Below are 27,991 nucleotides of genomic sequence, written 5' to 3'. Positions count from 1 at the left end.
GTTTTTTGGGTGGAGGGTAACGGCTTCTAAGCCCCCGCCGCCTGCTTCGTCTGAGGAGAACCGCCCTTTCCCCTCAGGAACGCTTCGCGCGCCCTTTGGCGACGCCCGTAGGCCCGCCCCCAACTGCTTCCCCCGCACCACCTCCAGCTCTCAGACACCCAACCCCGTTCCTCCCCTTGTCTAACGTCACTGCTCCGACCGCCGCGATTGGCCGAGGGCCGGCACAAAAAGGCGAAGAGCGGGCGAACGGGCATTCGAGGTGGGCTCGTGCGAGCAGAAGGAATTCCTCTCAGGCCGCCGACAGAGCCGTCCAGCCAGCGTCATGTCGGGCACCCGGGCGGCGACGGCCGCGTCCAATGACCGCGCCCCTCACCCAGCCGGCGCCGGTGGCCTGAAGCGGCTGCGGAGCGAACCGGGCGGCAACCGGGTGACGGTGGTGCTGGGCTCGCAGTGGGGGGACGAAGGCAAAGGCAAGGTGGTGGACCTGCTGGCTACGGAGGCCGACGTCGTCTGCAGGTGCCAGGTGGGTGGTGGCTCTTCAGCCCTTTTGAAGTCTTGCATGAAGAAATAATAATAATGATGATGTATTATTTATACCCCGCCCATCTGGCTGAGTTTCCCCAGCCACTCTGGGCGGCTTCCAATCAAATGTTAAAAACAATACAGCATTAAATATTACCAACTTCCCTAAAGAAAAAGGCTCGCTGCCACTTTTTCTGTTGCTCTTGCATTTGTGACCTTTCTATCCTGTCCCGCTAATAAGTGGCTTATATGGTGGCGATGGTAGTTGCCGCCGTTTCAAATCCTTCCATTCTCCCTTTCAAAACTTTAGCCTTTCCCCGGGGTTTCCACCCTCTTTTTATCCGCACAGCAACCCTGCGGTGTAGGCTAGGCTGAGAGAAGTACGACTGGCCCAAGGTCACGGCCACTGACTGAGTTTCATGACTGCCTTGAGATTTTAACCTGGGTCATATTCCTGCTCTCATCTCCTCTTCCTTTCCACTTATTTACTGTTATTAATATTATTAGCTGCTGTAAATCTCCCGTGGTTTGACCTTACCCCAGATGGTGCATTCTTCCATTGTCTCCTGAGACAGATGGATGCCAACAAGGAATTATTATTAGTATTATTTTGGAGTTGGTTAGAGCGTGGTGATGTTCATGCCGAGGTTGCAGGTTTGTTCCCCGCATTGGGACAGCTGTCTATTCCTGCTTTGCAGGTGGTTGGAGGAGATGATCCTCAGGGTCCCTGCCAACTCTGCAGTTCTATGATTTTGGTGCATTAACCCTTATTGTTCCCCCTCCTCTATTATTCCCTCACACACCCCCTATTTCTCCTTCTTCACTTTCTTCCCACCCACCTTACTTTGTGTCCTCCCTGGCTGCTACAGCACAGAGGAGAGTGGCTTGCTGCAGACTGAATGCCGCTTGGGAAGAGGAAAGTAAACCCGCACGCCTTGAGCTACAAATAGAAATAGCTGACCCTTGGCGATAAATGACACAAGATCCCGAGATCTAGACAAGCATGGTCTCAGTGCCAGAACCTGTGTGTCTGGACAGTAGTGAATCTGCTGGGGGCGGGTATTTGCAGTAGGTGTCAGGTGACGGCCTTCTGCAAGGGAAGGTTGCTGAAGGTGACTAGTGCAGCCCAACACTCACACATAGTATGCTATCCGTGCATTATCGTGGGCCAAGCTAAATGTGATGAAGTTAGCAGCGTTTCTTTATTCTTCTGCCTGCCTTCTCCAGTCACATATTAAGAGTCTAAGGGTCTAGAGTCGAGGGTGGCAGCGGTAGTATAGATTTAGGATTGGGGAGAAAGGGGTTCATAGCCATTATGCCAATTGGAGTAGTCACATTTTCTGTCTAGCCTGTTTCACAGGGTGGTTGTGATGATAAAATGAGCTGTGTGTATGTGCACTCACTTGAGGAATGGTGAAATAAACCAGATATATGAAATGCAGTTGTGTATTGTCCAGTTCTTTCCACTATCAGTCTTGTTGTGGGGTTTGTGAAAATGTCACTCTGAGACTTGGGAACATCTTTCAACTGCAGTTAGTAATCATCTAGTGGCTTCTCTCTGAACAAGCGCCTCCTCCAGCCAGGTTTGAGGTGTTATCGTTGGCATATAAAACCCTTAACGGCTAGGAGCCAGTATACTTGTGGGATCGCCTTACCCCATGTATGCACTCTCGACTGCTTTGGTCTGTGGAACTGTCACTGTTACAGGCACCACAAAATACATGTTTTGCAGTTGTAAGAAATCAATCTAATAAAATGTAGGCAGTGTCTGCACTTCAGAACTCCCTGCCTGTTGACATCAGGTGCCTTTGTTGGACTCTTTTCAAGGTCTGCTCAAAACCTTGTTGTTGAAGGAAACCTATCCAGGCACGTCGCTGTTGAAATGTTTTACTCCCTTTTACTACTAATTTTATTTATTTTTAAATGCTTTGAATCATTTTGAAGTGGTATTTATTTATAATTTTAATATTTCATGTGAACCACTCAGAGGTTTTATTACAGTCAAGCGGTTTTATAAATTTTGTTAAATGCAAAAAAATCTGTAGACGGGTCCTCTCCATGGCACTAAAGAAATTATTCTGAGAAATTCATGTTGCTATCAGTTAATTGTTTTCTGCCTGGGCATACTTTCTAACTAACCAGAGCACTTCATTAGTTTATTTAAAATATCTGTCTAGTGCTTTTCATAACATATCACAAGGTGGTTCACAAAAACCATGAAGTACAAATAAAAGATAAGATCATCAACATAACTGGTCAGGGAAAAGGCCTCAGAGAACAGATGGCTCTTTAGCAGGCATTGAAATGGCAGCCTTCCTTTCTTTTGGAGAGGTTGTTCCACCACAATGGTAATATCTGCAAGTTGTGCCATGACCTGGGAAGGCTCAGTAGAAGAGCTTAGTGATTGGGCAAGTCTGTATGGATAAGGCATAGTTGGGTCAGACTATTGGCCCACCAAGTCTAGCACAGTGGCTGGACCTATGGGAAGCCCCACAAGCAGAAATTAGTGGAGCAGCACTCTTCCCACTTGTGATTCCCAACAACTTTTATTCAAAGGCATATTTTCTCCCAACAGTGGAACTAGTATATAGCTTTCATGGCTACTAACCATTGACAGCCTTATGCGCCATTAATTTACCTACCCCACTTTTAAAGCTGGTTTTGCCAACTGTTTCATCTCGTGGCAGTGGATTTCTCTGTGCGCTGTGTTAAATACTTCCTTCTGTCTAAAACCTTCCAACATTCAGGTTCTAATTGTATGAGAAAGGGAGAAAAACATACCTGCTTTCTCTTCGCCACACGTCATTTTATACACCTCTGTCATAACCGCCCTGTTCACCTTTTTTCTGAACTAAAAAGTTCCAAATGTTGTAACCTTTCTTATGGGGAAGTTGTCCCACTCCTGATAATTTTGGTTGCCTTTTTGCAACATTGTGTAGCTACAGTAACCTTTTTGACATGTGGTGACAGTTCAGACTCTGTATTATATAGGATTTATTTTTTTGTTTCAGTGTGCATCGCTTTGGACTTGTTTACAGTGAATTGCAGTTGACATTTTAGTGCCCACTCACCTAGCTTTGGGAGATCCTTTTGGAGGTGGTCCCAAGTTGTTTAGGTTTAGGGCTTTGTAGGTTAGTATCGAAACCTTAAACCTGGCCAAGAAGCTGGTTGACAGCTAATGCCTTGCTTTTAAGAGCAGTGTTACAGGTTCGTGGTAAGAACCTTGGCACCTAGTGTTCACCACATCCTGTATCAGCTGGACCAAGAACAGTGCCATATAGAACACATCTGCAGTAGTTCACTCTTGAGTTTATCAACACATGTGTCACTGTATCCAGAAAGTGTTGCAGCTGTCATACCACCTAAAGCTCTTAAAGGTGCTTCCAGCCACACAGCTGCTTGTGTCTTCAGCGACAAAGATGTATCAAGGAGCACCCCTAAACTACATGTCATGTGCTTCAGGGGAAGTGCAACTCTTTCCAAATTGCACAGCTCCCGGAATGGTGGACTGTCTAACCCACAAGATCTCCAACTTACCAAGATTCAGCCTCAGTATGTTGGGCATCATTCTGTAGCATCCAGACACTTATCTAGAATTTGCATGGCCACGCCTGTTGCAAATGCAACTGAGAAATAATGCTGGGTATGAATACTGATTATACCGTGCTTGAAATCCCTTAGTGTCTGCTCTCAGTGGCTTCATATTAAGGCTGGAGGGAAGTTGATACCATAGCAAGAACTGTCAGGTTATCTCTTTACATTTTTTAAAAGCTCAGGTTCTGCTTGCATGCTTCCTATAAACATCTGGTTGATCACTGTGAGAACAGGATGGGTCACTGGCCTGATCCAGCTTGCTCTTATGATCTCACTTTTAAATCTTATGATAGTTTTTCAATGGTAAAACTGTTAGTAATGATGTGGAATTTTTAAATAGTTCGTTTTCCGTCAGTGAATTTAAATTTCTCTGTGTTTTTCATACTTCTCTCCCCCACCCCACTTTATTTTTACACATTTTTCAAATTACATAAAACATACGCGGGTGGCGCTGTGGGTAAAACCTCAGCGCCTAGGACTTGCCGATCGTCAGGTCGGCGGTTCGAATCCCCGCGGCGGGGTGCGCTCCCGTTGCTTGGTCCCAGCGCCTGCCAACCTAGCAGTTCGAAAGCACCCCCGTGTGCAAGTAGATAAATAGGGACCGCTTACTAGCGGGAAGGTAAACGGCGTTTCCGTCTGCTGTGCTGGCTCGCCAGATGCAGTTTGTCACGCTGGCCACGTGACCCGGAAGTGTCTTCAGACAGCGCTGGCCCCCGGCCTCTTAAGCGAGATGGGCGCGCAACCCCAGAGTCAGACACAACTGGCCCGCACGGGCAGGGGTACCTTTACCTTTATATTACAGTACATCCATTCATCACCTTATAGTAAGTAAAGACTTCCCGACTTATCTTTCACTGGCATCCTAGTCTATATTCTTTAGTTTGCTACATCTCCTTATATTTTTATCCTGTCCCTTTCTCCATCCTTTCTAATCCCTTGTCTAGTCAACTACTGATCATAAGCTTATCCCACTCGCCAGTTAACCCTGATACCTCCTTTTAAAAAATATTCTCCCAAATATTCCCACTCCTTGTTTTCTTTTCATAGTTCTCAATTTGTTTAGATCTTTTTTCAGTACAGTCAAGGCTTTTATTGGGTCATCATCTGTTTAGCACACAGTATTAAATCCTCAGGAAGTTAAGGTACATTCTTAAACATTTCATCTCGAAAGAGGAAGCAGAAAATATATCTTCAGGATTCATGGAGGTTATTTAAAACCACAATAATAGAGGCTCAGATAGAATCTATACCACAGATTATGAAATTGAAGCGGATGCCAGCTGCTTTATGAGCAAAATCAAGGAAATCATGAAAGGCAAGAATACTTCCTTTAAAAATAGAAAGTCTTGCCCAACTGAGAACAGAAGGAGCACAAACTGGGCTAAACAAGCAAAGCAACTGAACAATGTGTTCAGCAACATGCATCTTAAAAAATTCTTTTAAGGTGAACAATTAAAATTTCTTTGAATAAGAGGCACTTGGACAGTTAGATGGAAGGGCAGGGGAGAGAGAAGCTGAATATATTATTTGTCTTCCCTGTGGAAAATGTTGGGCACATCCTCATGTCAGAATGAGGTGTTGGGGTGGGGTGGGAAGGTAACTGAAGAATGACATCAAAGAGAGATGTTAAGAAATAAAAAATGAGAGGTCTCACTAATACACCCAAGCACAGTTCTGAGTTCAGAAATATGTCCGAGTTCAGTAAATCTGAGTTCACTGGTGCTTACTCTCAAACAGGTTTGTGCCAGTTTGCCTCTCCAGAGTACTCAAATGTGAGTTGATAATTTTAACAAAAATCTTCATCTTGCCACTAATAAATACCTCTTTAACTAGAGGTTTGAAAGGTAGTCAGCATAATCCCATTTAAAAACAAAACAACAAAACAGGATTAAGAGCAGAGCCAGATTTCTGGCTTTTAATACCACAGAGTTATCTATGAAAATGAAGGCTAGTATGCTGTCATACATTTTCTCAAGTGATGGGGAAAGCTTTAAATTAAGAATGAGGGCAAGTGTCTATACTTTATGTAGTGTTAAACAAAATCTGAACTCCCAAGTCTTATGGGTTAAATTATTTATATAGCCCAACACTGGTGTTTCACTGGGGTGATCTGATACATTTTGGTGCCAGAATATCTAAGTAGCACCACCCATGGTGGTAAAAAAAATCTCTCTTTCTCTCTCTCTTTGGCGATCCCTCATAGCTGAGTAAGATTGTCTTCCATAAACACAGTTTTAACAATGAGTCTGTAAGTGACTGTGGAGGCCAATCCTGGACCCACACGTCCTTCCACAGTGGGGACCTTGGTTCCCAGGCAGGAGTTGATCACTGTGTGGATTTGCCAAGCATGCCTTCCTCTTAGCGCATTTCTCCCTTTTGTCCTGAGAGTGTCTTCAAAACACGACACCTTTGGTAAAGGCTGTTCTCTAATTGGAGCGCCTGCAAGCCAGTGTTTCTTAGTTCTCGGTGTTTATACAACGTGCTTTTTAAAAAAAAGATTTGCCTTGAGAGTCTTTGAACCTCTTTTGTTGACCACCAGCATTACGCTTACCATTTTTAAGTTCGGAGTAGAGTAGTTTCTTTGGAAGACTATAATCAGGCATCCGCACAACATGACCAGTCCAACGAAGTTGATGTTGAAGAATCATTGCTTCAACACTGGTGATCTTTGCTTCATCCAGTACACTGATATTAGTTCGCCTGTCTACTGTATGCTTGTGAAACATGGACCACTTACAAACACCATCTCCAACTTGAAATATTCCATCAACGGTGGTAAAAAATAAGCAGCCAGTGGTAGGGTCGCTGTGCTCTCCTGGCTGCAGGTCAGTCACTGCTGCTCACTGGGAAGCAGATGGGGAGAAATGTCATGTCCCCTTGCACCTCTTCTTGCATCAGCTGGTATGCAGCAGTGATGTGACTGATCGGAGGCTAGGTGTTTCTGTCCCACTGCACTGTTCCCTACTGAAATAAGCTAAAGCCACAATCATGCACTTACCTGGACATAACCTTTCGTGAACACAGTGGGGCTGCCTTCTGAGTATGCGTGCATCCCCTTTGATACAAATAACAACCTTTGTTGACATCCTTTTAATGCTATCCCATTATCGTTAAATGGTCTCCCTCAGGAGGTTGTGAACTCTCCATCCTTGGAAGATTTTAAGCAGAGTTGGATGGTCATCTGTCATGGATGCTTTAGCTGAGATTCCTGCATTGCGGGGGGGGGGGCGATTTGGACCAGTTGGGGGTCCCTTCCAACTCTGATTCTATGAATATCTGCCACTTTAAAACTGGCCCTTTCATTACCCAGAGTGAGGCAGCCTGTCTAGTAACATAAGCAAAGAAAAACAAAGCAAAAACCCCATGAGTCCTGAGGAAGCTTGCTTCTGACAGCGTGAAAGACAGAGAAAATAAAATGAGTAGTGAGGGGAGATGCAGATATGTAGAATCATAGAGTTAGAAGGTACCTTGAGGATCATCTAGTTCAACCCCCTGCAATGCAGGAATATTCAGCTGGCCCTTAACGGGGATTGAGCCTGCAACCTTGGGGTTATCAGCATTCACGCTCTAACCAACTGGAATATGATAGTTTCATGATTGGTTTTGTTTCAGTCTCTTTCTTAGGTTTTGAATGTGGGTATCTTAATTTATTTTTACATCTCAAAAGACTAGAAAGGTGGCTCGTTAATACATTTCAGAGGCAACCTTGTTTATGCTTCTTTGTTTATTATATCTATCTCCCGGGCATCTGTTTGCATCTGAAGAAAGAGCCTCACTTATGGGAGTCCTTACATCTGTGGAGGATTTAAAACTACATGGTGACATTGCTATTTTAAACTTGGGCTTCTCCTTTGGGTACTGATAAAATCGCTCCAGGATCACCCGTATTATATGAGAAGGTCAAGTTTAAAGTTACCAAAGCTCTGTAAGAAAACAAGGCTGGCTTGCAGTGCCCTCATCAAAATCTTAGGTTTATTATCCTGGGTAACAATCAAGCCAGTAACTGAAAATTAAGTTCAAATGATACTTGTTTTATCTTCTTTGTTGTTTGAATTTATGATACTTGCAGGCAAGTTAATAGCAAAGCTCACTTCCTTTGTATAACTTGCTTGGGTGAGTGGGGTGTTAATACTGTATTTCTATAATTTGAGGAAAGGGAACAGAGGCAATTTTACTGTCTAATGCCTTTTAATCTAGACTTTTAATCACTGCAGTCTTTTTTATAATTGTAGACACAGAAAATACAAAAGGCATCTTATGAAATTTGTCTACATAATCATAAAAAGACCTCTTGGGCTACTTGTGTACAAAGCACATGCTGCACAGCTCAGTAAATAGGTTTTGCTCTTTTCCCTCTTAAAAGTCACATTTATTCCCACATCACCTTGATGATTGTGTGCATACGCATTGCAAGTGTTTCTAATTTGAAATGGAGAAGGGACCTTTAATTAGAATTAAGGTGTCTTGTGAAAAGGCTAACAGCTGTAAGAGAAGAGTAGGGGGAAAAAACTTCGCATAGTTTTTTTGTATAGTTACTGAGTAAGAGTAAATAAATAAGAGAGATTCAGTAATAACAGCTGGACTCACTTCTACAGTAAGTGCAATCCAGATCCTAATGGTGTCAAAATGCAAAATGTCCACGGATATTTTTCGGAGAGGAGAATCTTACAAGAAACTATATTTTGGTTACATTAATATAATTTTGTTTTGCTTGGTAAGTAAAATGTACATAAAGTTGCATGTGTATGCGTGTGTGTGTGTGTGTGTAGCACATTACCTGACATTTACAGAAGGTAAAATAAAAATTCTTTGGTTTTCTAAAAGCAAGATTACGTAGACTTATCAATCTAAATGTTGCCCGGTAGTCACAAAAATAGCAGATTTGAATTTCTCACACCCAAGCATATATTTTTAGGACCCCCTCAATGAAGAAATTTGTGAAAATTAAGTTTCAGTTAGCAGCTACAGCTGAAAGATTTCAAGGAGCAGAGGAGCCAAAAGTTAGTGTTCTTGCAGTAGAGTTGATGAAGCCATGTAGTCCAGTTTTTCTCTGATGGAATGGTTGATGTGGATAACAGTTGTAGGAGGGGCCTGGCAGAGCTGGTCTTAACAACAGAGCAGATGGAAAACCTCTGCAGTCTGTTTTATGTGACCTACCTTAGTACAGTAAAAGGCAAAAAACGAATATTGAAGTACAGTAAATGAATTACAGTAAATCAGTTACAGAGTAATCCTAAGTGGTAGTAGTGGAAGTAAAGTGACTTGGGGGGCAGTGGTGCTGTTTTTCTTCATCTTTTGTCTTGGCAGATCTCCATTGTGTGACACCCTCCTCCCCACCCCCTCTGAAGCAGATGAGCAGTGAATAACAATATTAGTTCAAATCCTTAATATAGTTAGGCTGAAATTCAGTTAACTATGAATGCGATTAAAAAAACATGAACACATATTTTCAGTCCAAATCAATAGCATTCTTTGCTTATACTAAAAACAGGTTAACATTATTTAAGTAATCATTTTTTGTATTTGTTTTGGCAGGGTGGAAATAATGCAGGCCATACCGTGGTTGTTGACGGGAAGGAATATGATTTTCACCTCTTCCCTAGTGGTATAATTAATCCCAAGGCAATTTCTCTAATTGGTAAGTATAAATGTCTTGTTTGGAGACTTGAGATTCAAGTTGGGGAAATTCAGCTATAAATGGATTCTTTATTGCGTGAGCAATAACATTTATTGTTTCCACTACTGCGGCTTGAATCAGGTTAAGTTTAAACAGCAAGACAAGATTAAACACTCAGCTTTTTCTTCCCTCCTTTCATATCACAGGGGTCCTGTGCCACTAGTATGGAAAATAAGAAATTTCCAGAAGATTCAAAGAGAAGCAATTGCATAGTGGGTTTTTTGGTCAGGGTGGGGGGTGGGGAGTGTTATTGGGAACAAAAGGAACAGCTGTTACCATCCCTCCACATTTCTAATCCTCCTGTATCTTCAGCATGATTGCCATTGCTCCTGGAATTTAATTAGCAGCTTTATAAAAAGTAATAGGAATTGACGTATCAAAGCAGCTGCTTAGAGCTGAATCTATAGAAGATCTACTAAGTTTGGACTTGTATGCTTGTTTGAAAGGTCCATTCAGTGGCATTCCAAGTTAATGCATTGAATGGATACAGATCAGGCATAGGCAAACTCGGCCCTCCAGATGTTTTGGGACTACAACTCCCATCATCCCTAGCTAACAGGACCAGTGGTCAGGGATGACGGGAGTTGTAGTCCCGAAACATCTGGAGGGCCGAGTTTGCCTATGCCTGGATACAGATATTATGTTTTTATATGTGTTAAGCCACCCAGAGTGGCTGGGGCAACCCAGCCAGATGGGCAGAGTATGTGGTGGTGGTGGTGATGATGATGACGACGACTGATTGATTACTCCAGTTAATGGAGTTGGGAAAGCGTTTTTGACCCAGTCCATTGTCAGTTGGTCTGACTTAAGCATTAGGACAACTGCTAGTACCCTAATGCTTTGTGCATTACTTTGAAAGATGACTGTTTAATGGTTTGCTGTCACAATTACACATTTCTATGTCTTTTTTAGGGAATGGGGTAGTCATACATTTGCCAGGCTTATTTGAAGAAGCTGAAAAAAATGAGAAAAAAGGTTTGTATGTAATGTTTTGATTTTCTTTAAAAGCAGTGTATTTTTCCCATTGCAGGTAATTTCACATTTATGAGGGAAATTACAGGTCATGGTTAAATAATAGTATGCCTAAGCCTACATGCATTCAAATAATAAGATGCTTTAGGCATACTATTGTTTAAACATGACATCCAAATCACAAGTGAATAAACAGACTGTATGAAAGTTGCTGGAGTGTTCACCTGGTAAGGAGCTCCTGAAATTTGTTCCACACATTGCCTGCCACAGCAATATCCAGAGGAGGCTCCTCTTAATGTAGCATATCCTCATTTGCAAATCACAATTGAGTAAATATGCTGTCACAAAATTGAGTTCCTTGAATGCAAGGAGGAGTAATTAATGTTTCAAACAAACAAACAAACACAAAACTGCTTCCTATCTTTGCATTTTACAACTCCTACTATGAAAGGTTTAAATTAAATTAAATTAAAAGATGCCTTCTCCTTGGGAGAAAGGTGATGGCAAACCTAGACAGCATCTTAAAAAGCAGAGACATCACCTTGCCAACAAAGGTCCGTATAGTTAAAGCCATGGTTTTCCCAGTAGTGATGTATGGAAGTGAGAGCTGGACCATAAAGAAGGCTGATCGCCAAAGAATTGATGCTTTTGAATTCTGGTGCTGGAGGAGACTCTTGAGAGTCCCATGGACTGCAAGAAGATCAAACGCATCCATTCTTAAGGAAATCAGCCCTGAGTGCTCACTGGAAGGACAGATCCTGAAGCTGAGGCTCCAATACTTTGGCCACCTCATGAGAAGAGAAGACTCCCTGGAAAAGACCCTGATGTTGGGAAAGATGGAGGGCACTAGGAGAAGGGGACGACAGAGGACAAGATGGTTGGACAGTCTTCTCGAAGCCACAAACATGAGTCTGACCAAACTGCGGGAGGCAGTGGAAGACAGGAGTGCCTGGCGTGCTCTGGTCCATGGGGTCACGAAGAGTCGGAGACGACTAAATGACTAAACAACAACAACAACTATGAAAGGAGGTAAAAGTCACTCCTGGAAGCCAGAGCATGGCTGTATTTTTGCGCTTTAGTTAGCTGAATATAGCTGTGGAGGGAGTTGTGTGTAAAAAACAACAACCCAACAATCTTGGGGGCTCCTTACTATGTGAACTTTGCCCTCTTAACAAAAACCACTCCATAAGGAGCACATATTGATTTTGTTTTGGTTTTGCTCATAATACATTACATGTGTATTTGCTGCATTTGATGTGTCTGTGTTTCTTTTCTTTAAATAAATAATTTTAAACTGATGGGACAACTGAATAAACTCGCATCTCAGTGTTGTAGCCTCTTGGGAGCAAAAACCTAACTGGCACCGCATTTCTTCTGACAGGTTTAAGAGACTGGGAGAAAAGACTCATCATATCAGACAGGGCACACATTGGTAAGTGGCAGTTTGGTAGAGAAAGTCTTTATATACAAACAAATTATAGGCACTTTGCATTTCTAGGATCTTTGTTGGCCATCCAAACCCATTATTTGCACTGAGGAGAGTTTGTTTTTCATATCATAGATGGCGAGTAATCTCTATTTGAATATGCTCAGTGCAAGAATTAAGAGTTTAAAAACCCCCACCTCCCCCTGCTTAATATGTACGGGGTTGGATCAATACTTCCCATGAGTTGAGTTCCTTGACCGGAGGTGGGGAGGTGATTCTTGCCAATTACTCCTTGCTCCTGAAGCTCCCTGAAAACCTGTTATGGGTTTTTGAAGCAGGGGGGAAGCCCCAGAATACCTGCAGGGGGGAGATGGGCTCTGCAAAATTTGCCTTCTCCTTCCCTTCCTCCAGCAGGCACGTCTGTTGAACTAGTCCCTTATGTGAATGCCAATATTGTGATTAAATTCACTAATAAATATATAAATGTGTATATTTAGCATAAGTTCCTAACTGCTGGATATCAGTAGTACTATGTATTGATAATATAACAACATCCTTTTATATGCATCAATTTCTTGTTAATAACTTTCAGTATTAAAATGCCAAGTGTGGTGCAAAAGCCTATTAATTTTAATAGAACTAGGAAGGAGCATTTACCTGTACCTTCCAGTAGTAGAAATTATTTTTTATTAAGATACATCTAAAAGTTGCTGGCAGTTTAGTATTTAGCATTTAATGCTGCTGTTTCTTGAAAATAAACCCCAGATATCGTCCAAAATATAAATAGCTTACAATGTTAACAAGGTAACAAAACAAATGTAGACACAGAGACAGTTGGAGCAGGCACTCCATAAACATCACGGATCCAATGTCTGGATCCGATCCAGTTGCTTGACTCTCAGAAATGATGTTACTGAGAATCACAAAGGCTTATTTAACTTGGTCTCTTTGCTACTCAAATAATGTGTGTGTGATACTTGAAAGCCAAACTGTTTTTTTGTCTCCTTTGATTCTTCTCCTGTGCTGTACAGTGTTTGATTTTCACCAGGCAGTGGATGGACTTCAAGAAGTGCAGCGGCAAGCGCAAGAAGGGAAAAAGTAATTATGCATCTTGGTATACCTGAATTCTGCTACATAGATATGGCTTAAGTCTGTAAGAATAGGGTGCCCTGTATTTGATCTCCTCAGCATATTAATTAATAAATAAAAATGATAAATACATATTGACTTCCAAGAGAGCTCTGCATGACCAAACTCTGGATTTACAGGGACCACAGGCAACATGACAGCACCCTTTGAGTTCCTGGATGGAGTAAAAATTATGCTGTGGGATGTTGAAGAGAATAATAGGGGCCCAGACATAATGGAAGCTCCTGCTCAGAAAAGTCTGATCCAGCAAACTTTTAGTTTTAATTGCCCTTAAGTAATTACCAAAATATCAAGGGTGTAGTATATGTGGTGCTGATCTCACAAGAAGTCTGGTTGTTTCTGCTCTAGGCTACTTCAGTGGTGCCAAGGCAGTGGTCTTTCACAATCACCTGGAAGCAGAATTAAGACAGTAGTTCCACATGACAATATTGTGCTTTATTTCCCATAAAAATCCCACAAAGCCTGTTGCTTAGTATGTTTTAATTGAAAGTAAGTCTTGCTCAACAGTGGTTCTACTTATTCACTCCTAGCCCTTTAATTGTTTTCACATCAGCCATGGTATTTCTGAATTGAACTTTCAGTTCTTGGTACCTACTGGCATATAATTGTGGTTTTTAAAAAAATAAATAATTTATCTGGCTTAACAGAATAAATAAGTCAAGGATCAGTTCAGGAAATCGTAGAATCATAAAGTTGGAAAAGACTTCAAAGGCCATCTGCCATTGCATGAAATCAGCATCATTGATAGGTGCCCCAAAAGACTGGGGATATTGCCAAAAAACAATGGAACGAGGCATTTTGACATCAGTGTCATCTAGAGTCTATAAAAAAAGAACAAATTATTTCTGTTCTGGAGAAAATAGCTGGTTTGTTAGCAATGCTCATAAGCTCAGTTAGGCTGAGGATGGTGGCTGTCCCTGGGTCAATATCCACTCTTCTCATTAGCTCTTCCACCTCCATGCAAGATGTTCTGCTACAGGTCCTGCATCTTAGAACATGGTGGCTCTTCCTTCGTAACACTACACAGAAATGGCAACATGTTGCTTCCTAGTTATGGAAAATTTGGGCACTATTGATATCCTGTACAACTTGGACATTAAAAAGACATTAATTTGTCCGGAGGCAGATATAATGGTGTTGGAATACCAGTCTGATTCTCTATGTGAGCTATATATTAGAGGTAACAAAACTGATGTATGGCAGTCTCTCCTTCTGCACTGCCCCTTTGTTCAAGAGGTTTCCCTTAATAATGAAGTTGACTAGACCAAAAGATATTTGCAATCTGGTCTAGTCCAATTCAGCACTCTTTGATTGATTGGTTTAGGGCTTGGAGAAGCAACTGCAATTGGAAAAAAGAGCAGCTGGGATTTTCCCCTCTCCTCCATTATATTTGTAGAGTTACTGAAGCTACTGCTAATCCTGGATCAGATAAGGTGTAGCAATATGTGGGAATCTGCCCTCATGGTTCTATGGAAATAATGTTGCATACACACCCTGAGACTTGATATAAAATGCAGCAAGTAGTCCAGCTCATAGCTAGTCTCAGCCCACCCAGGCAGGCCACAGAAGGAGATGCATTCTTTTCTGTAGTTGGAATCTGATCCAACAGTGTTCCCTAGGCATATCTCCTTCATGAAGCTTTGCAGCAGTTTATCTTCCAGATAGGTTGTATGTATGCCAGAATCCCACAGTGTCTGAACAGCATGTGAAAATTCAGCTTCAAGTAAAAGTGAATTCCTCATTATTAGGAGCAAAACCCGTCTTCCACTCATGATGGATGGCAAAGGTTTCCAGTATTTTACCAGGCTATGCTTGCAGTCATGCTTCTCTTCCTCCCAGTCCACCCCTGTCATGCCCCCGTAATGGCTGTTATAGTAGATAGGTCAGTGAGCTGGAAAGTGATACCTTGTCGACCTATTTAGAACAGCTCTGAAAGATTTGGCAGTGCAGTAATGAAAACAAGCAAGCCTACTGGAGCGTAGGAAGTTGGCATATACAGTTCAGCATGAAAAGTCAGTTTTATGTACCCTGCTTTCTGGTCCTGTGCATTGTTTGTTGTGCAGTAGTGTAAACTTTGTTAATAATGCCCTTGCTGAAAGAAATCACACTTAACAGTATGTAACTGAAGCACAGACTCAAAGAAGGGTGACTGACCCCTAGTGGATGTGAAGTCCAGGGAAAGAAGATTGGGAGTAGATTGGAAATTATCTGTGAATTAACTGGGTTTCCCCACAGCACCACAAATCTGGTTGGCAAGTATGTGACGGAGTAGCAACGTAGAACTGGAGGTCAGGGAACTTGTTTATATCTTACCCATTATGCTTATCGTTTATATTTCTGTGCCAACTTTTGTCAAAAGGGCTCCAAAATAAGAGTGCCCTGTAAGAGAAAACAGACAGGGTGATAGATAGAAAGGGCAGGGCTGCCATTTGGGTAATTTGAAAGTGAGTAATTACTTCTGCCACGGCTTCCACCACTATTTCATCCCCGTAGTCAGGCTTCAGGAGTGCTTGGTCTCAGTTCAGTGTGCCATTGGTCTTCAGCTAGTGAGTCAGGCGCTAACTTAAGAAGTGGGGGGTTGCATCTGTGGTACTGCCACTATTTCCTTCATTTGAAATGGAGAAACAAGCAAGAGAGTGTGATCAGACACAAAGGACAGCATTCATTTATCTTTAGTAATTGCATAGAAGATTGTATTTTTGTGTGTGTGCATGGCCGGCTTCTTTGGGAAAAATAAATAAATATTTACGACTATTAAAACTACAGGAGCCCCACGCTCCTTTGCATCTCAGCCAAAAGAGCAGAAAGAATGGGCAAATTATTGGAGGAGAGAGGAGGGTCTTTTTTAATGGTTTTGGTCGTCAAGCAAAAAGTATACTTTCAATCAATTTCTATTCTAATGCATTCTAAAAATGTATGTGTCTCCATAAGTATTGTTAGTTCAAGACTTGATCCCACTCATTTGTCTTCTTTCACTAGTATTGGCACAACAAAGAAAGGGATTGGACCAACCTATTCTTCCAAAGCGGCACGGACAGGACTTCGGATATGTGATCTTCTTTCAGACTTTGATGAATTTTCTTCAAGGTATCCTACTGAAGCACACAGCAAGAAGTGGGCGGGGATTTTTGCTTAACGTGAAATCTTTTTCTTACTGCTTCTATACCCCTTAAACGCAGGTAGGGGGAATTGGGAAGCTATAAGGAATAGTGGTATAGATATTGTCATTTGCGATTTCAGACAAACTGGTGCCTGGACAAGAGGTATATACCAGGTCTCTAGTTGGCTTTAACAGGGTACTGCTCAGTCCATCTTCACAGGTTGAAAATGTGTCTCCTGTATCTTTTTTAGAGAATCCTTTTGTTTTGTGGCATTCTGTGTGACCTATAGCCAAAGGTCGTTATATAATAAGACCCAACTTTAAAAATATGTGTGCTAGTAAATTGTTGATATTTTACAGATTTAAGAATCTTGCTCACCAGTACAAGTCGATGTTTCCTTCTTTAGAAGTTGACACAGAAGGACAACTAAAAAAACTAAAGGTAAACTAGTAATACTTTAGTGTTTAAGACAATAAAGCAAGGTTATATAACTAACTTATATAACTGTTTTTTATTTTCTATAAATAACAAAGACTATGAAATAGAAAAGAGTTTGAAATGGAAAGGGAAATTTGAAACTGATAGAGCATAGCGTATGTGGAATGCAGTATATTGCTTTCTATGGATCTCAGAGTATTTAAATATTTTACCTAGAAAAGATAGTACACTATAATGTAGTACAGTGATTGAAATCTTTCACTGTTAAAATACCCAGGACCAGCTTGCTTGTTGTACAATACCTGTGGTCACAATTCACTAGGAACCTTTCCTGCGCAACCCCACAATATGAATGGGAGTTGCGCAAAAACACTTTGGAGAGACTGTGAGCGGACACTTCCTAGACATTATGGTTTGGCTGAGAGTTTGGTTTGGGACCATTTGCCTCTGTAGCGATGTATGTGGCCTGAATTGTCCTGCCTATACTTGGGTTTAGGGATACTTGGCAGAGGGCATAACAGTGAATGACAATTGTTGGCGTTCATGAGTCTTGACTGTTACGGGGCTCCAAGGAGCTTTCTGCATATGTGCCAACTAGGGTTTTAAGTGATAGTAGAAAGGAATATGCATCTGTTTGGTGGATATGTGGGATTATGTCTGGCATGTTTAAATTTCAGAAGATGAAAGTACACTTGAGTTTCACCAGATATAATGTTGACAGTATGAGTTCGATTGAAAATGATTTGTGAACGCAGAAGACCACTTTCCATACTTCTGTCGGTAGCAGTTTGGGCATTACCCTGAAAACGTGTGACTGTCCTGGGTAAAGTGAAACATACAAGAAACTACCCTGATTTTATTCTTTATAGATCTCTCCTAGTTAACAGTTTAGAAATGGTTATTTTACGGTTTGGCTTTTGGTATGCTTTCATTCTTGACTTGCAGCCAATCTTCTAGAAACATTTGATTTACCCTTGTGTATGTGTTGGATCTTGCAGGGCTATGCTGAAAAAATAAGACCAATGGTCCGAGATGGTGTTTATTTTATGTATGAAGCACTGCATGGCTCTCCAAAGAAAATTCTTGTAGAGGGTGCCAACGCAGCACTGCTCGACATTGATTTCGGTACGTCTCCCTGTACAACATAATACTTTTCCGCCTCCGTAAGATCTCCTGTGTGTGCAGAGGTAGGAAAGGTTATATACCTATTTCTCAGGTAAGGTGAGACAAAACTTTATATACCTTCACTGAAATCTGGCTGGCCAGTGTGGGAAACAAGATGCTGAATCGGATAGGCAGAGCTCTTCTTCCATACACATGCCTGCTTATTTGTGACACCTGCATGAATCTTCAGGCATATTAGAAGATGTCTGAGATGTGACATAATTTTTGTGTTGGCTTGAGAGGAGTGCACCAAGTCAGAACTTACTAAAATTTGAGCGAGTTAGGATACTTTACACTGCTAAAGGTACAGCTAGCTGTTCTTATCAGTCAACTAAACCACCTGTTCATCCTCTCCCATTCTGTAACAGGGTATAGTGCAAGGGCAAGGGGAACCTGTGTCTCTCCAAATGTGTTAAGAATCTACTCCCTGCCAGCCTGGGCATTGGTCCAGAATGTTTGGAGTTGCAGTCCAACAACATCTGGAGGGCCACAAGTTCTCCATCCCTGGTGTATGTCCTTTTCTGCCAGTGTATATATGTGGAATTTTGCTCGTGCTTCATCTTCTGTGCTGTGCATTCCTTCATCTTCCTTGATATGACCAGGGGTCCCTTATCCCCATATTTTAAAGCACCTTGAAGTAGCTAACAGTGTACATGAGAAGCCATCTTGAAATAGAATAAGCAAAAGTCATTTGTTTCCCCCCATGCGTAATTCATCTTTCTTTCATTTGGCAGGCACATATCCCTTTGTGACATCCTCCAACTGCACTGTGGGCGGTGTGTGCACCGGGCTTGGTATTCCTCCCCAGTATATTGGAGAAGTGTACGGTGTAGTGAAGGCCTACACAACAAGAGTGGGAATTGGAGCCTTTCCCACTGAACAGATAAATGTAGGTTTAGTGTTACCAAAGGCAAAGACATAAGGTCAGTGGGATAAAATGTCGTAACAAGATGATGGTCTCCTGCTAATGCACACATGTCTAGACTATGCCAAGGGGCCGTATTTTATCTTGGGGCCGCAGTAGATTCAACACAAATCTCAAGCTTCGTTCCAAAGTAAGAAATGCACCTATGCGATAACTTTACTCTTCTGGCTGCTTTAATTTTCTTATATATACTGCTTATGTACTCTCATAATTCTGCTGTTTTAGGTATCCCTGTTGCCAGGGTCATCCTTGATCTGAATCTAAAGTGATCTGTCAGTATCCTTGCAGAATCAGTATTTCTTTCAATTTGAATTTTTTGTTCTGTAGGATGTGTCTGCTTCTGCAACTACTAGTTGGTGGATGCAATAGCGCTGGTGGGTGGGGGGGAGAGCCCCCTCCCCCAAAAAACCATATTTGGAGCCAACTGTATCAAAGGCAACTGATTAAAATGAGCTGCTAAAAACAGAATCATTACACAGTGGTACCTTGGTTCTTGAACTTAATCCGTTCTGGAAGTCTGTTCAAATCCTGAAACGTTCAAAAACCAAGGCATGGTTTCTGATTGGCGCAGGCACCCTGGAAACAATAGCCGACAACCACATTGGACGTTTGGCTTCCAAAAAACGTTCGAAAACTGGAACACATCTGTGTTTTTGCCGTTCGGGAGCCAATTTGTTCGTCAACTAAGCCAGTTGAGAACCAAGGTTCCACTGTATAAGCTCAGATACTCTCAAACTGGTGATTTGGTAGATGGTGAACAAGGGTTGACCTCTTTCCCATTCCTCTGCTCTTCCATGCAGTGTTCCTCTTTGTTTCCTGTGATGTGCAAACTGGCAGAAACTGTACTTTCAAAAGGGTTTCTGACTGTGGTTTGGAGGGCAAATGCTAACTAAGGTTTGCCAAACTGAATGTTGGGGTAAACTCTGGTTACTGCAGAAGAGGATGCTCTTTTCTGATCCTCCAACTTTCATTTGGAGGCAAGGATTATCTGAATTGAGCATCCTTTATCCTATGACCTCTCAAAGAATTTCTGTTAATGGTGTGGAAGACATATAATAAAAATAAATAAGAATAAGTGATTGATGAAATGATTTTTGTGATTTTTGACTCAGTGATTTTTGACTCAGAAAATAATTTTACATATCAATTCTTAAAGTGGCTTTCAACGCTGTATGTAGTGTTTCTCCATCTTTTCTGTTCACATTCTTGTGAAACCCTGGTAGGCAAACATGCAGTGATGTCCATCAGATTTCTCCTTCCTGGGCCAAAATTCAGGCATCTCATACAGTCCAACATGCTAATTTGTATTGTTCAATTAAGCAGAAATTTGGCAATAAAATACACAATTTATAATTCAGATTAAAAATACGTACCGGTAATTAGTATGGAAATTAGAATTCTAGTTCCGGTTTTTAGTACATCACACACCTGTTGAGTTTTAAATAAAACAAATATGTTACATTGATCGCCCGATGCTTAGGATAATGTTGCAGAAATCTCACCTAAATATTTGTCTCTGGCAGGAAATGGGAGATCTCTTACAGTCCCGAGGCCATGAATGGGGAGTGACCACAGGCAGAAAAAGGCGCTGTGGCTGGCTTGACCTTGTCATATTGAGATACGCCCATATGATCAACGGATTCACTGCGTAAGCATCACAGATTTTGAGCTACACTTGGAACTCATAACTTTTTATCCCGTGGAGTACAAATATGTAGGTAACATTAAGATAAGATTAGCTTAGCAAAGTGTTATGTTTTGTGCATTGATAAGAGCCAATTGTTCTAGGTGTCATAAGGATAATACTGTATCCGTCTGTATGGAATTGCTGACAGGACTGCAATATACACTGCTCACAATGTTTAGGAGGAGTGAAGCAGTTGATAAGAGCCAGGCAAAAGGAAACCGTGTTCATGGCCATGTGCTTTGTGGCTTGAACATGGAGTTGCTTGGCAGTTTGGCAAGATTAAGGGAGGGGATACAACACTCTGCACTGCACAGTTTAGCTAAGCTGGAACAGTGATTAGCATTAACCAAGGTTCATAGGCTGCTGATCTAACCGAAAAACATGGTGATGAGAATGCTTGCTTGAGAGAGGAGGGTTTTGAAACAAGAGGGCATGCAGTTCCATGGTCTGCCCCTAACCCCTTAGCCCAAGGGTCAAGTTGCATTTGCACTGGCCCAATGAGCATGCCCTAGAAGTGGTTTCCTAGTTGAGGTTCCAAATTTGAGTTGGTTCCAGCAGATCAATAAGAAATTTAAAAAATCACCCCCACTGCATTCAGGTTTTTAAAATGCATTTGATACTTACGAATCGTACCTAATCTTTAAAATACATGCATGTAATGCTTGACTTCATATTCTGCAAAGTTTCTGAACATGTTTATTAATGTACCTATAATATGCCTATTTATTTTTTATTTCGTGATTACTCGTGTTCATATTTATTCATTCAGTTTGGCCGAATGAATTCAGATGAAGACAGATGGAGGGGATTAAAGAAGGTGTTGAGTGAGGATTTGTTTTACATGTAATTTTACCTCATGTTTCTTTTGGGCAGCCTGGCATTAACAAAACTGGATATTCTGGATGTATTTGATGAAATCAAAATTGGTGTAGCTTACAAGCTGGGTGGCAAAAGAATTCCATATTTTCCAGGTATGTATTGATTGCTTAAATAGTTTCTTAGTATCAGGCTTCCTCCCCTTCCTCCTTTTAACTGCTACATTACAAGTGACCCATTACATGGGTGACACCTGGCTTGAGAGCAGTACATGTGAAAAGGATCTAGGAGTCTTGGTTGACCACAAACTTGACATGAGCCAACAGTGTGACGCGGCAGCTAAAAAAGCCAATGCAATTCTGGGCTGCATCAATAGGAGTATAGCATCTAGATCAAGGGAAGTAATAGTGCCACTGTATTCTGCTCTGGTCAGACCTCACCTGGAGTACTGTGTCCAGTTCTGGGCACCACAGTTCAAGAAGGACACTGACAAACTGGAACGTGTCCAGAGGAGGGCAACCAAAATGGTCAAAGGCCTGGAAACAATGCCTTATGAGGAACGGCTAAGGGAGCTGGGCATGTTTAGCCTGGAGAAGAGGAGGTTAAGGGGTGATATGATAGCCATGTTCAAATATATAAAAGGATGTCACATAGAGGAGGGAGAAAGGTTGTTTTCTGCTGCTCCAGAGAAGCGGACACGGAGCAATGGATCCAAACTACAAGAAAGAAGATTCCACCTAAACATTAGGAAGAACTTCCTGACAGTAAGAGCTGTTCGACAGTGGAATTTGCTGCCAAGGAGTGTGGTGGAGTCTCCTTCTTTGGCGGTCTTTAAGCAGAGGCTTGACAACCATATGTCAGGAGTGCTCTGATGGTGTTTCCTGCTTGGCAGGGGGTTGGACTCGATGGCCCTTGTGGTCTCTTCCAACTCTATGATTCTAAGATTCTAAGTGTATGTACACAGCTCTGCTGGTAGAGCATGAGATTCTTAATCTTAGGGTTGTGGGTTCGAGCCCCACCATGGGCAAAAAGATTCCTGCATTGCAGGGGGTTGGACTAGATGACCCTTGTGGTCCCTCCCAACTCTACAAATCTACAATTAGTGTTGTTGCTTGTGTCAACAGGTCTCTAGAGTTGACTTCATATTTGTTTTAAAAAGTGCCAGAATTTGGTAAACAGAACCAAATGCCCTCTCCATTATTCCCTATGTACGTAGGAAGTTGTCCTTATATAAAGACAGACCATTGGTCCATCTAGCTCAGCACAATTGACACTGACTGGCAGTTGCTCTCCAGGGTTTCATGTTGGAGTCTCTCCCAGCCCTCCTTAGAGACTTCAGAAATTGAACCTAGGAATCTTTTTGTTTGCAAAGCAATGCTGTACCTCTGAGCTGCCAGACACATGTCATGCAATCTAGTTTAAATTTAGCCAATTACACTTTGAATTTTGTTTGTGCCAGTTGATTGCAACCATTGAGCTCATAGAAGCATCCTCACTTTGTCTCATTTTTGAAGCTAACCAGGAAATACTGCAGAAAGTGGAGGTGGAGTATGAAACAATGCCAGGGTGGAAAACCGACACAACAAGTGCCAGAAAATGGGAGGAACTTCCACCTAAGGCACAAAATTACATTCGGTTTGTGGAGAACCACGTTGGGGTGGCAGGTACATATCGTTTTGGCACTCTTCCTAGGAGGCATTCCATGTGTCCACCAAACCATGCAAAATATTTCCAGTTGGGCAGAAAAGTTGTTCCAGCTCTGGGGGGATTTGACTAGATCAGCGGTTCCCAAGCACTGTTTGCAGTACTCTAGAAAAACCTTGTAGTGATTGACCCCTCTCCTATGCATCCCTATCCAATGTTTAGAGCCATCCATGCTGAAGTTGTGCATTGGACTGTGCCCCCCAATCCAAAAGGCACCTGCCCCACAACATGTAAAAAGGAAATAAATCCCTGTGCCAGCTTTGAATATTTACAGGATCTGAACTGGCAGTCACTGACCAGGAACAATATATATTCAAGGCACAGGTGATACCTCCATGAAGATGTCAACCCATTGTCCAACTGTGAAAAACGTGAATTCCATGTTAGGAGTCAGTAGGAAAAAGACTGAACTGCCAATATTGTAATGCTGTTGTGCAAATCTGTGGTATGGCCACCTTTGAAATATTGTGTGTAGCTCTGGTACTCTCTCCTCAAGAAGGATATTGTAGAATTGGTGGGGGGAAGTTCAGAAAGGTAAACCAAAATAATCAGCAGGAGGGAGCAACCCCACTTGAGGAAAGGTTACAGCATTTGGGGCTTTTTAGTTTAGAAAAGTGAGTAAGCCGGAAGCTGAGATGTATAACATTTGCATGGTGGGTGGAAGTGGGCAGGGAGAAGCTTTTTGTGTGCCTTTAAAAAAATGAAGTAGGTCTGTACAACTTCAGAGGCAAATCACAAGAATAAATTATTAAATGTTAAAATGTCTATCTGCTACTACACTGCAGTTCTGAGTTCATTTGCTCTTGAAGACTCTGGTCTACACATTAGGATTACATCATAAAATAGATTCTATTATGTTGTTTACTCCCCAAGTAATTGTTCTAATAATTTTTTATTTCTCTCCTCTTCAGTGAAATGGGTTGGAGTTGGAAAATCAAGGGAATCGATGATCCAGCTCTTTTAAACACACAAAGAACATATGTGCCAAGAAGCAGTTTATTGTACATCCGTTCCTTTCTGTACCCAAACCGAGATGAAGATGCTGTTCTTCCTAGACTATGATTAGACATGCCTTGTACTTGTCATATTCTCAAGTAAATGTATCCAAAAATTAGGAACACAGAATAAGAACAGAAACTTTGGGGAGGGGAATCTTAAGGTCACATTTAAAAAGTGCCAAACCTGCACTGAATTATTTCTTCAACTTGCTAGCAGTAGTGAAGTTTATTCCAGATTGCAGAAGGTGTAAGGAGGAGGTTCCAATTCCTATGTCAGGAAGCAATAATATAGCAGTGTTCAATGTATGTGGCATTTAAAATTGTGCTGGTTATGGAGCACTGCACTTGTGTAAAAGCCAGCACAATTCAGTAATTCTCTTTCAAGCCCAGCAGTCAAAGCGACTACTTATTTTAGAAATAAAAGCTCTTCAGATATAAAGGGAGAAGAGATGCAAAAGAAGTTATGTCATGGGAGGAAGGAAGGCAATAACTTAAGTCCTTTTTTTTGGCAGTGGGTCAAACTGAAAATAGCCGACAGACCTAAGGGATAAAGAGCTTCCCTTGAAATATTTCCCAATAGGCACTCCACATGAAGTCCTTCAGAGATGGTGCTCTCTTGTGTCATTGTGCAGTAGGCACAAGTACAAAGAAACCACAGAAAAGTAAGAAAATGCTCAGGGAAGCAAATCTTTCAACATCCTGAAGTGCATCACTACATGGACAGGGTGTGGCTTCACTACATCCTTCATTACAGCCGAGTAGATCCCTGGTCTTGGACCCTATGTTGCCAAGCCATAGCATGGATTCCCTTCCACCAACATTACTTGCCACTGCACTGCTTGATCACCAACAGAATAAATAGGTAGATTTTAAAAAGGTTTAGATAGATCAATGAAGGATATCTATCTATTGTCATCTACTAACCCTCATGGCAGTGTTCTGTCTCCACATCTGAATACCAGTTCTGGAGTGGAGAGTGTCTGTTGTACTTGGGTCCTGCTTGTGTGATTCCTGTAGGGACCTGGTTGGCCACTGTAAGAACAGGATGCTGGACTAGATGGGTCACTTGCTTCAGCCAGGGGGCTCTTCTTATGTTCTTAAAACAAGTTAACTAGAGTGGCTCCTCCTCAGCCTTTCAAATAATGAGTACAGAATGACAGTGCTTTTTTCTATGGAGCTGTGCTGTTATGGACTGTGGAGCAATTCTTTTAAATATAATGAATGTCTCCAATCCCAGCAAAATAAGCAGTGTGTATGAAGGAGGAATCCTTTTGGTTCATGCAGAATAGCAGTGTGGTTTTTTTATTTATTCTGTGTAGTTATCCATGTGAAGAAGAGAGCCTAGGGCTTGGATCTGTTGATACTTGCCTCCATTAAAAAAAAAAAGATTAATTGTGCCACTGCAACCACATGTTTCCCATGAATATGAGTGTGTTGTGGGGCAATGAAGTGCCAAGCAGGAATGACATAATGGTGAATGTTGGTCTGGATGCACTTTTAAGGTCACTGCTTCCAGTAGCAAAGGTTGCGTCAGCCTCTGTCCATCCATCCGTACCACAGAGGATACTTGCCTTACAAAGTTGTTTCAGGGATTAAAACTAGATATTGCCTGTGAAGTGCCTTGAACCCTAGAAAGGGCTATACAGATCCTAAATATTGTGATTCTGACCTTATTGAGGCCAGAAGGTCTAACATTACACAATGAACAAGTTTTAAAAGAAAGCAGCCAAGGTGTGTTGCAACTGGGTGCTCCTGAATTGTTTTTATTGTGGGGGATTGTGGCCCCTGCCCCTTGCAATACCATTGCCTTGGGCAGCTTGGAAATGGAGGTTATAGTTTATTTATTCATAACTAATAGACACTCAGGAACAGAGAGCACTGCATTGACTCTCACTGCCTTCTGCTTATTAGTTAATGGTTACAATTCAACACTGAACTAAGCACGCCTAAGCCCAGTGAAAACCAATGAGCTTTGGTGGGTTGGACTGTGACCAATGCCTTTCCTGGGATCCAGAGTAGTGTGTGTGCTTGCACAAAGGTGTCTCTTGATTTTTCCTTTTGGTGGCATCCTCTCACGGAGGCTGCTGCCAGGAGAGCTGAAAAACCTTGTGGACAATCTTTTACAACTCTGGATCCTAGTCCTTATCTCTGCCTTAGTTTTGCCAGTTGTAACATGGCAGGTAATACTTGCTTACCTACCTCATGTCGACAAAGTAGGCTCTAGCCCGCACTCAATGATACACTTGTTAGTCTTTAAGGTGCCAAGGGGTTCTTTGTGTTTGCTGCAACAGACTGCTCTGGAATAATTTTTGTATGTGTTTATGAGAATCACGATGGGCCTCACCCTTTTGAGAAGACTAACTTTCTGACTCACAGATTATGTTGACTTAACTTTGAGACTTAAATGTTTTGTTAAATAATCTGTAAAAGCGCTTTTAATTGACAGGAGGACCACTGCCAAGTCAGTTTTCGTTGCTGTCACAAATAGCCCAAGAATTCTTCCCTAAAGCCATGGTGCCTTAGCGTATATGCATTTGGACAAAGTCCACCAAAGTGGCCTTTTGCCTTGCAGTTATCAAGCTTTGCTCTATAATCACTTAGGAGTGACTGGCTTACTGCACCTTGTGGCTTGCTTCCTGCTTTGTAATTTGAAATGGCATTGTTGTCCATTATCTTTGCCCATTTGACATTTTTTTTACGCTACTAACAATCTGCATACAGAATTGTAAGAGGAGGAGGGGTCCTTGTAGGCCATCTTATCCAATCTCCTGATTGCAATAGACTATCCAGAGCTAGTGCATCCTCAATAGATGACTATTTGTTATATGGAAAGCCGGCTGCAGAAGAAAGCTGCTGCAGTCTTGCAATATAGGATGCTTAAACTCTTTCCAAAGTTTGTGTCAATTGAGGAGCCTAACCTGGGGCAACATGAACCACAGCCTACTGGGAAGTGTTCCCATGCAACATCCAGTGAAATTAATGTGAGCTGTGCAAGAACTTTGATAAATCACATTCACTTCAGTGGAGCTGGCATGGAAGAACTCACTAGCACATCATGCCCAATGACATCAGGCTTTTTAGTTTGCACTAAATCACAGTTGACCTTTTGTTCTGTAGCCTTATTCTGTTTTAACTAATCTATGAAGAATGTTATTAAGTTATTTTAATTGCAATCTGTTCTCAGTAAGTAATAGCACTGAATAAAATTCAATTTATTTTTATTTATTAGGGAATCATGTTACAGTCCACAGTGATTCAAGCCAGCGTAAGAAATGTGTTTCTGTACAATGCATGCTACTCTCTTGACGGTATCCTGTTAAATATTATATTGAACATTCACTTGAAATTTGTTTATAATTAAGTTTCACAGGTTACATTTAATATTCATAACCTGAAGCAAATTGGTATGGTTGAATTAATAGGGTTGAGGACAGCATGGCAAGACAGTGAAAATGTCTTAATTGTGCATCACAGCAAGGACTACAGTAAAAAGGTCAGATTCCATGCATAACACTTTTATGATGCTCTATATCACACTTGCTGATACTAGCTGGGTGCACACAATTCAACAGATGCACTAGAAGTGTTCTCTTGATTTATTTTTGTATATGGTCAATAGGGCTGTACACTTTTATCTTACAGCTCTTTCTTTTGCTTTATAAAGCCTTACAAGAGTAAGAATTTGTCTCTTGAGTCTTCTTTTGCATTCACAGAAAATCTTGATCAATATTCCACTGCTGTTCATGAGAATCTGTGGCAAATTAGCTAATGTATGTCCAAGGGGCAGTTCTGGTTTTTACATCAACTTGGTTTGTGTG

At 41.7% G+C, this 27,991-nt stretch overlaps 1 protein-coding gene and 1 long non-coding RNA gene across 4 annotated transcripts in view; one reads left to right on the top strand and one right to left on the bottom strand.

The window, feature by feature from the left end:
- LOC310766656 overlaps positions 1 to 27,991 on the bottom strand; it is a 174,451-nt gene that overhangs the window by 144,634 nt on the left and 1,826 nt on the right. The window contains exons 1-3 of one of the 3 annotated variants that reach the window (XR_014550307.1): positions 15,815 to 15,956; positions 15,654 to 15,719; positions 13,623 to 13,729 (exon numbers count right to left, since the gene is read on the bottom strand). This is a non-coding gene — a long non-coding RNA (uncharacterized lncRNA). Of the gene's footprint in view, positions 1 to 13,577; positions 13,730 to 15,653; positions 15,720 to 15,814; positions 15,957 to 27,991 lie in introns of those variants that run through there. The other 2 variants (XR_014550308.1, XR_014550306.1) reach the window with 2 other exon arrangements.
- ADSS1 (adenylosuccinate synthase 1) lies at positions 195 to 27,851 on the top strand. Its single transcript, XM_083616808.1, has 13 exons — positions 195 to 523; positions 9,652 to 9,754; positions 10,706 to 10,768; positions 12,147 to 12,197; positions 13,223 to 13,289; positions 16,320 to 16,427; positions 16,801 to 16,882; positions 17,878 to 18,004; positions 18,778 to 18,932; positions 20,492 to 20,616; positions 21,529 to 21,626; positions 22,986 to 23,135; positions 24,087 to 27,851. Exons 1-13 carry the CDS (start codon positions 323 to 325, stop codon positions 24,137 to 24,139), a joined length of 1,383 nt encoding a protein of 460 aa, XP_083472934.1. The 5' UTR covers positions 195 to 322; the 3' UTR covers positions 24,140 to 27,851.

This window comes from Podarcis filfolensis, assembly GCF_964270895.1.
Source record: "Podarcis filfolensis genome assembly, chromosome: 1".
Lineage (NCBI taxonomy): Eukaryota > Metazoa > Chordata > Lepidosauria > Squamata > Lacertidae > Podarcis > Podarcis filfolensis.
This window is presented reverse-complemented; position numbering and strand designations above follow the sequence as displayed.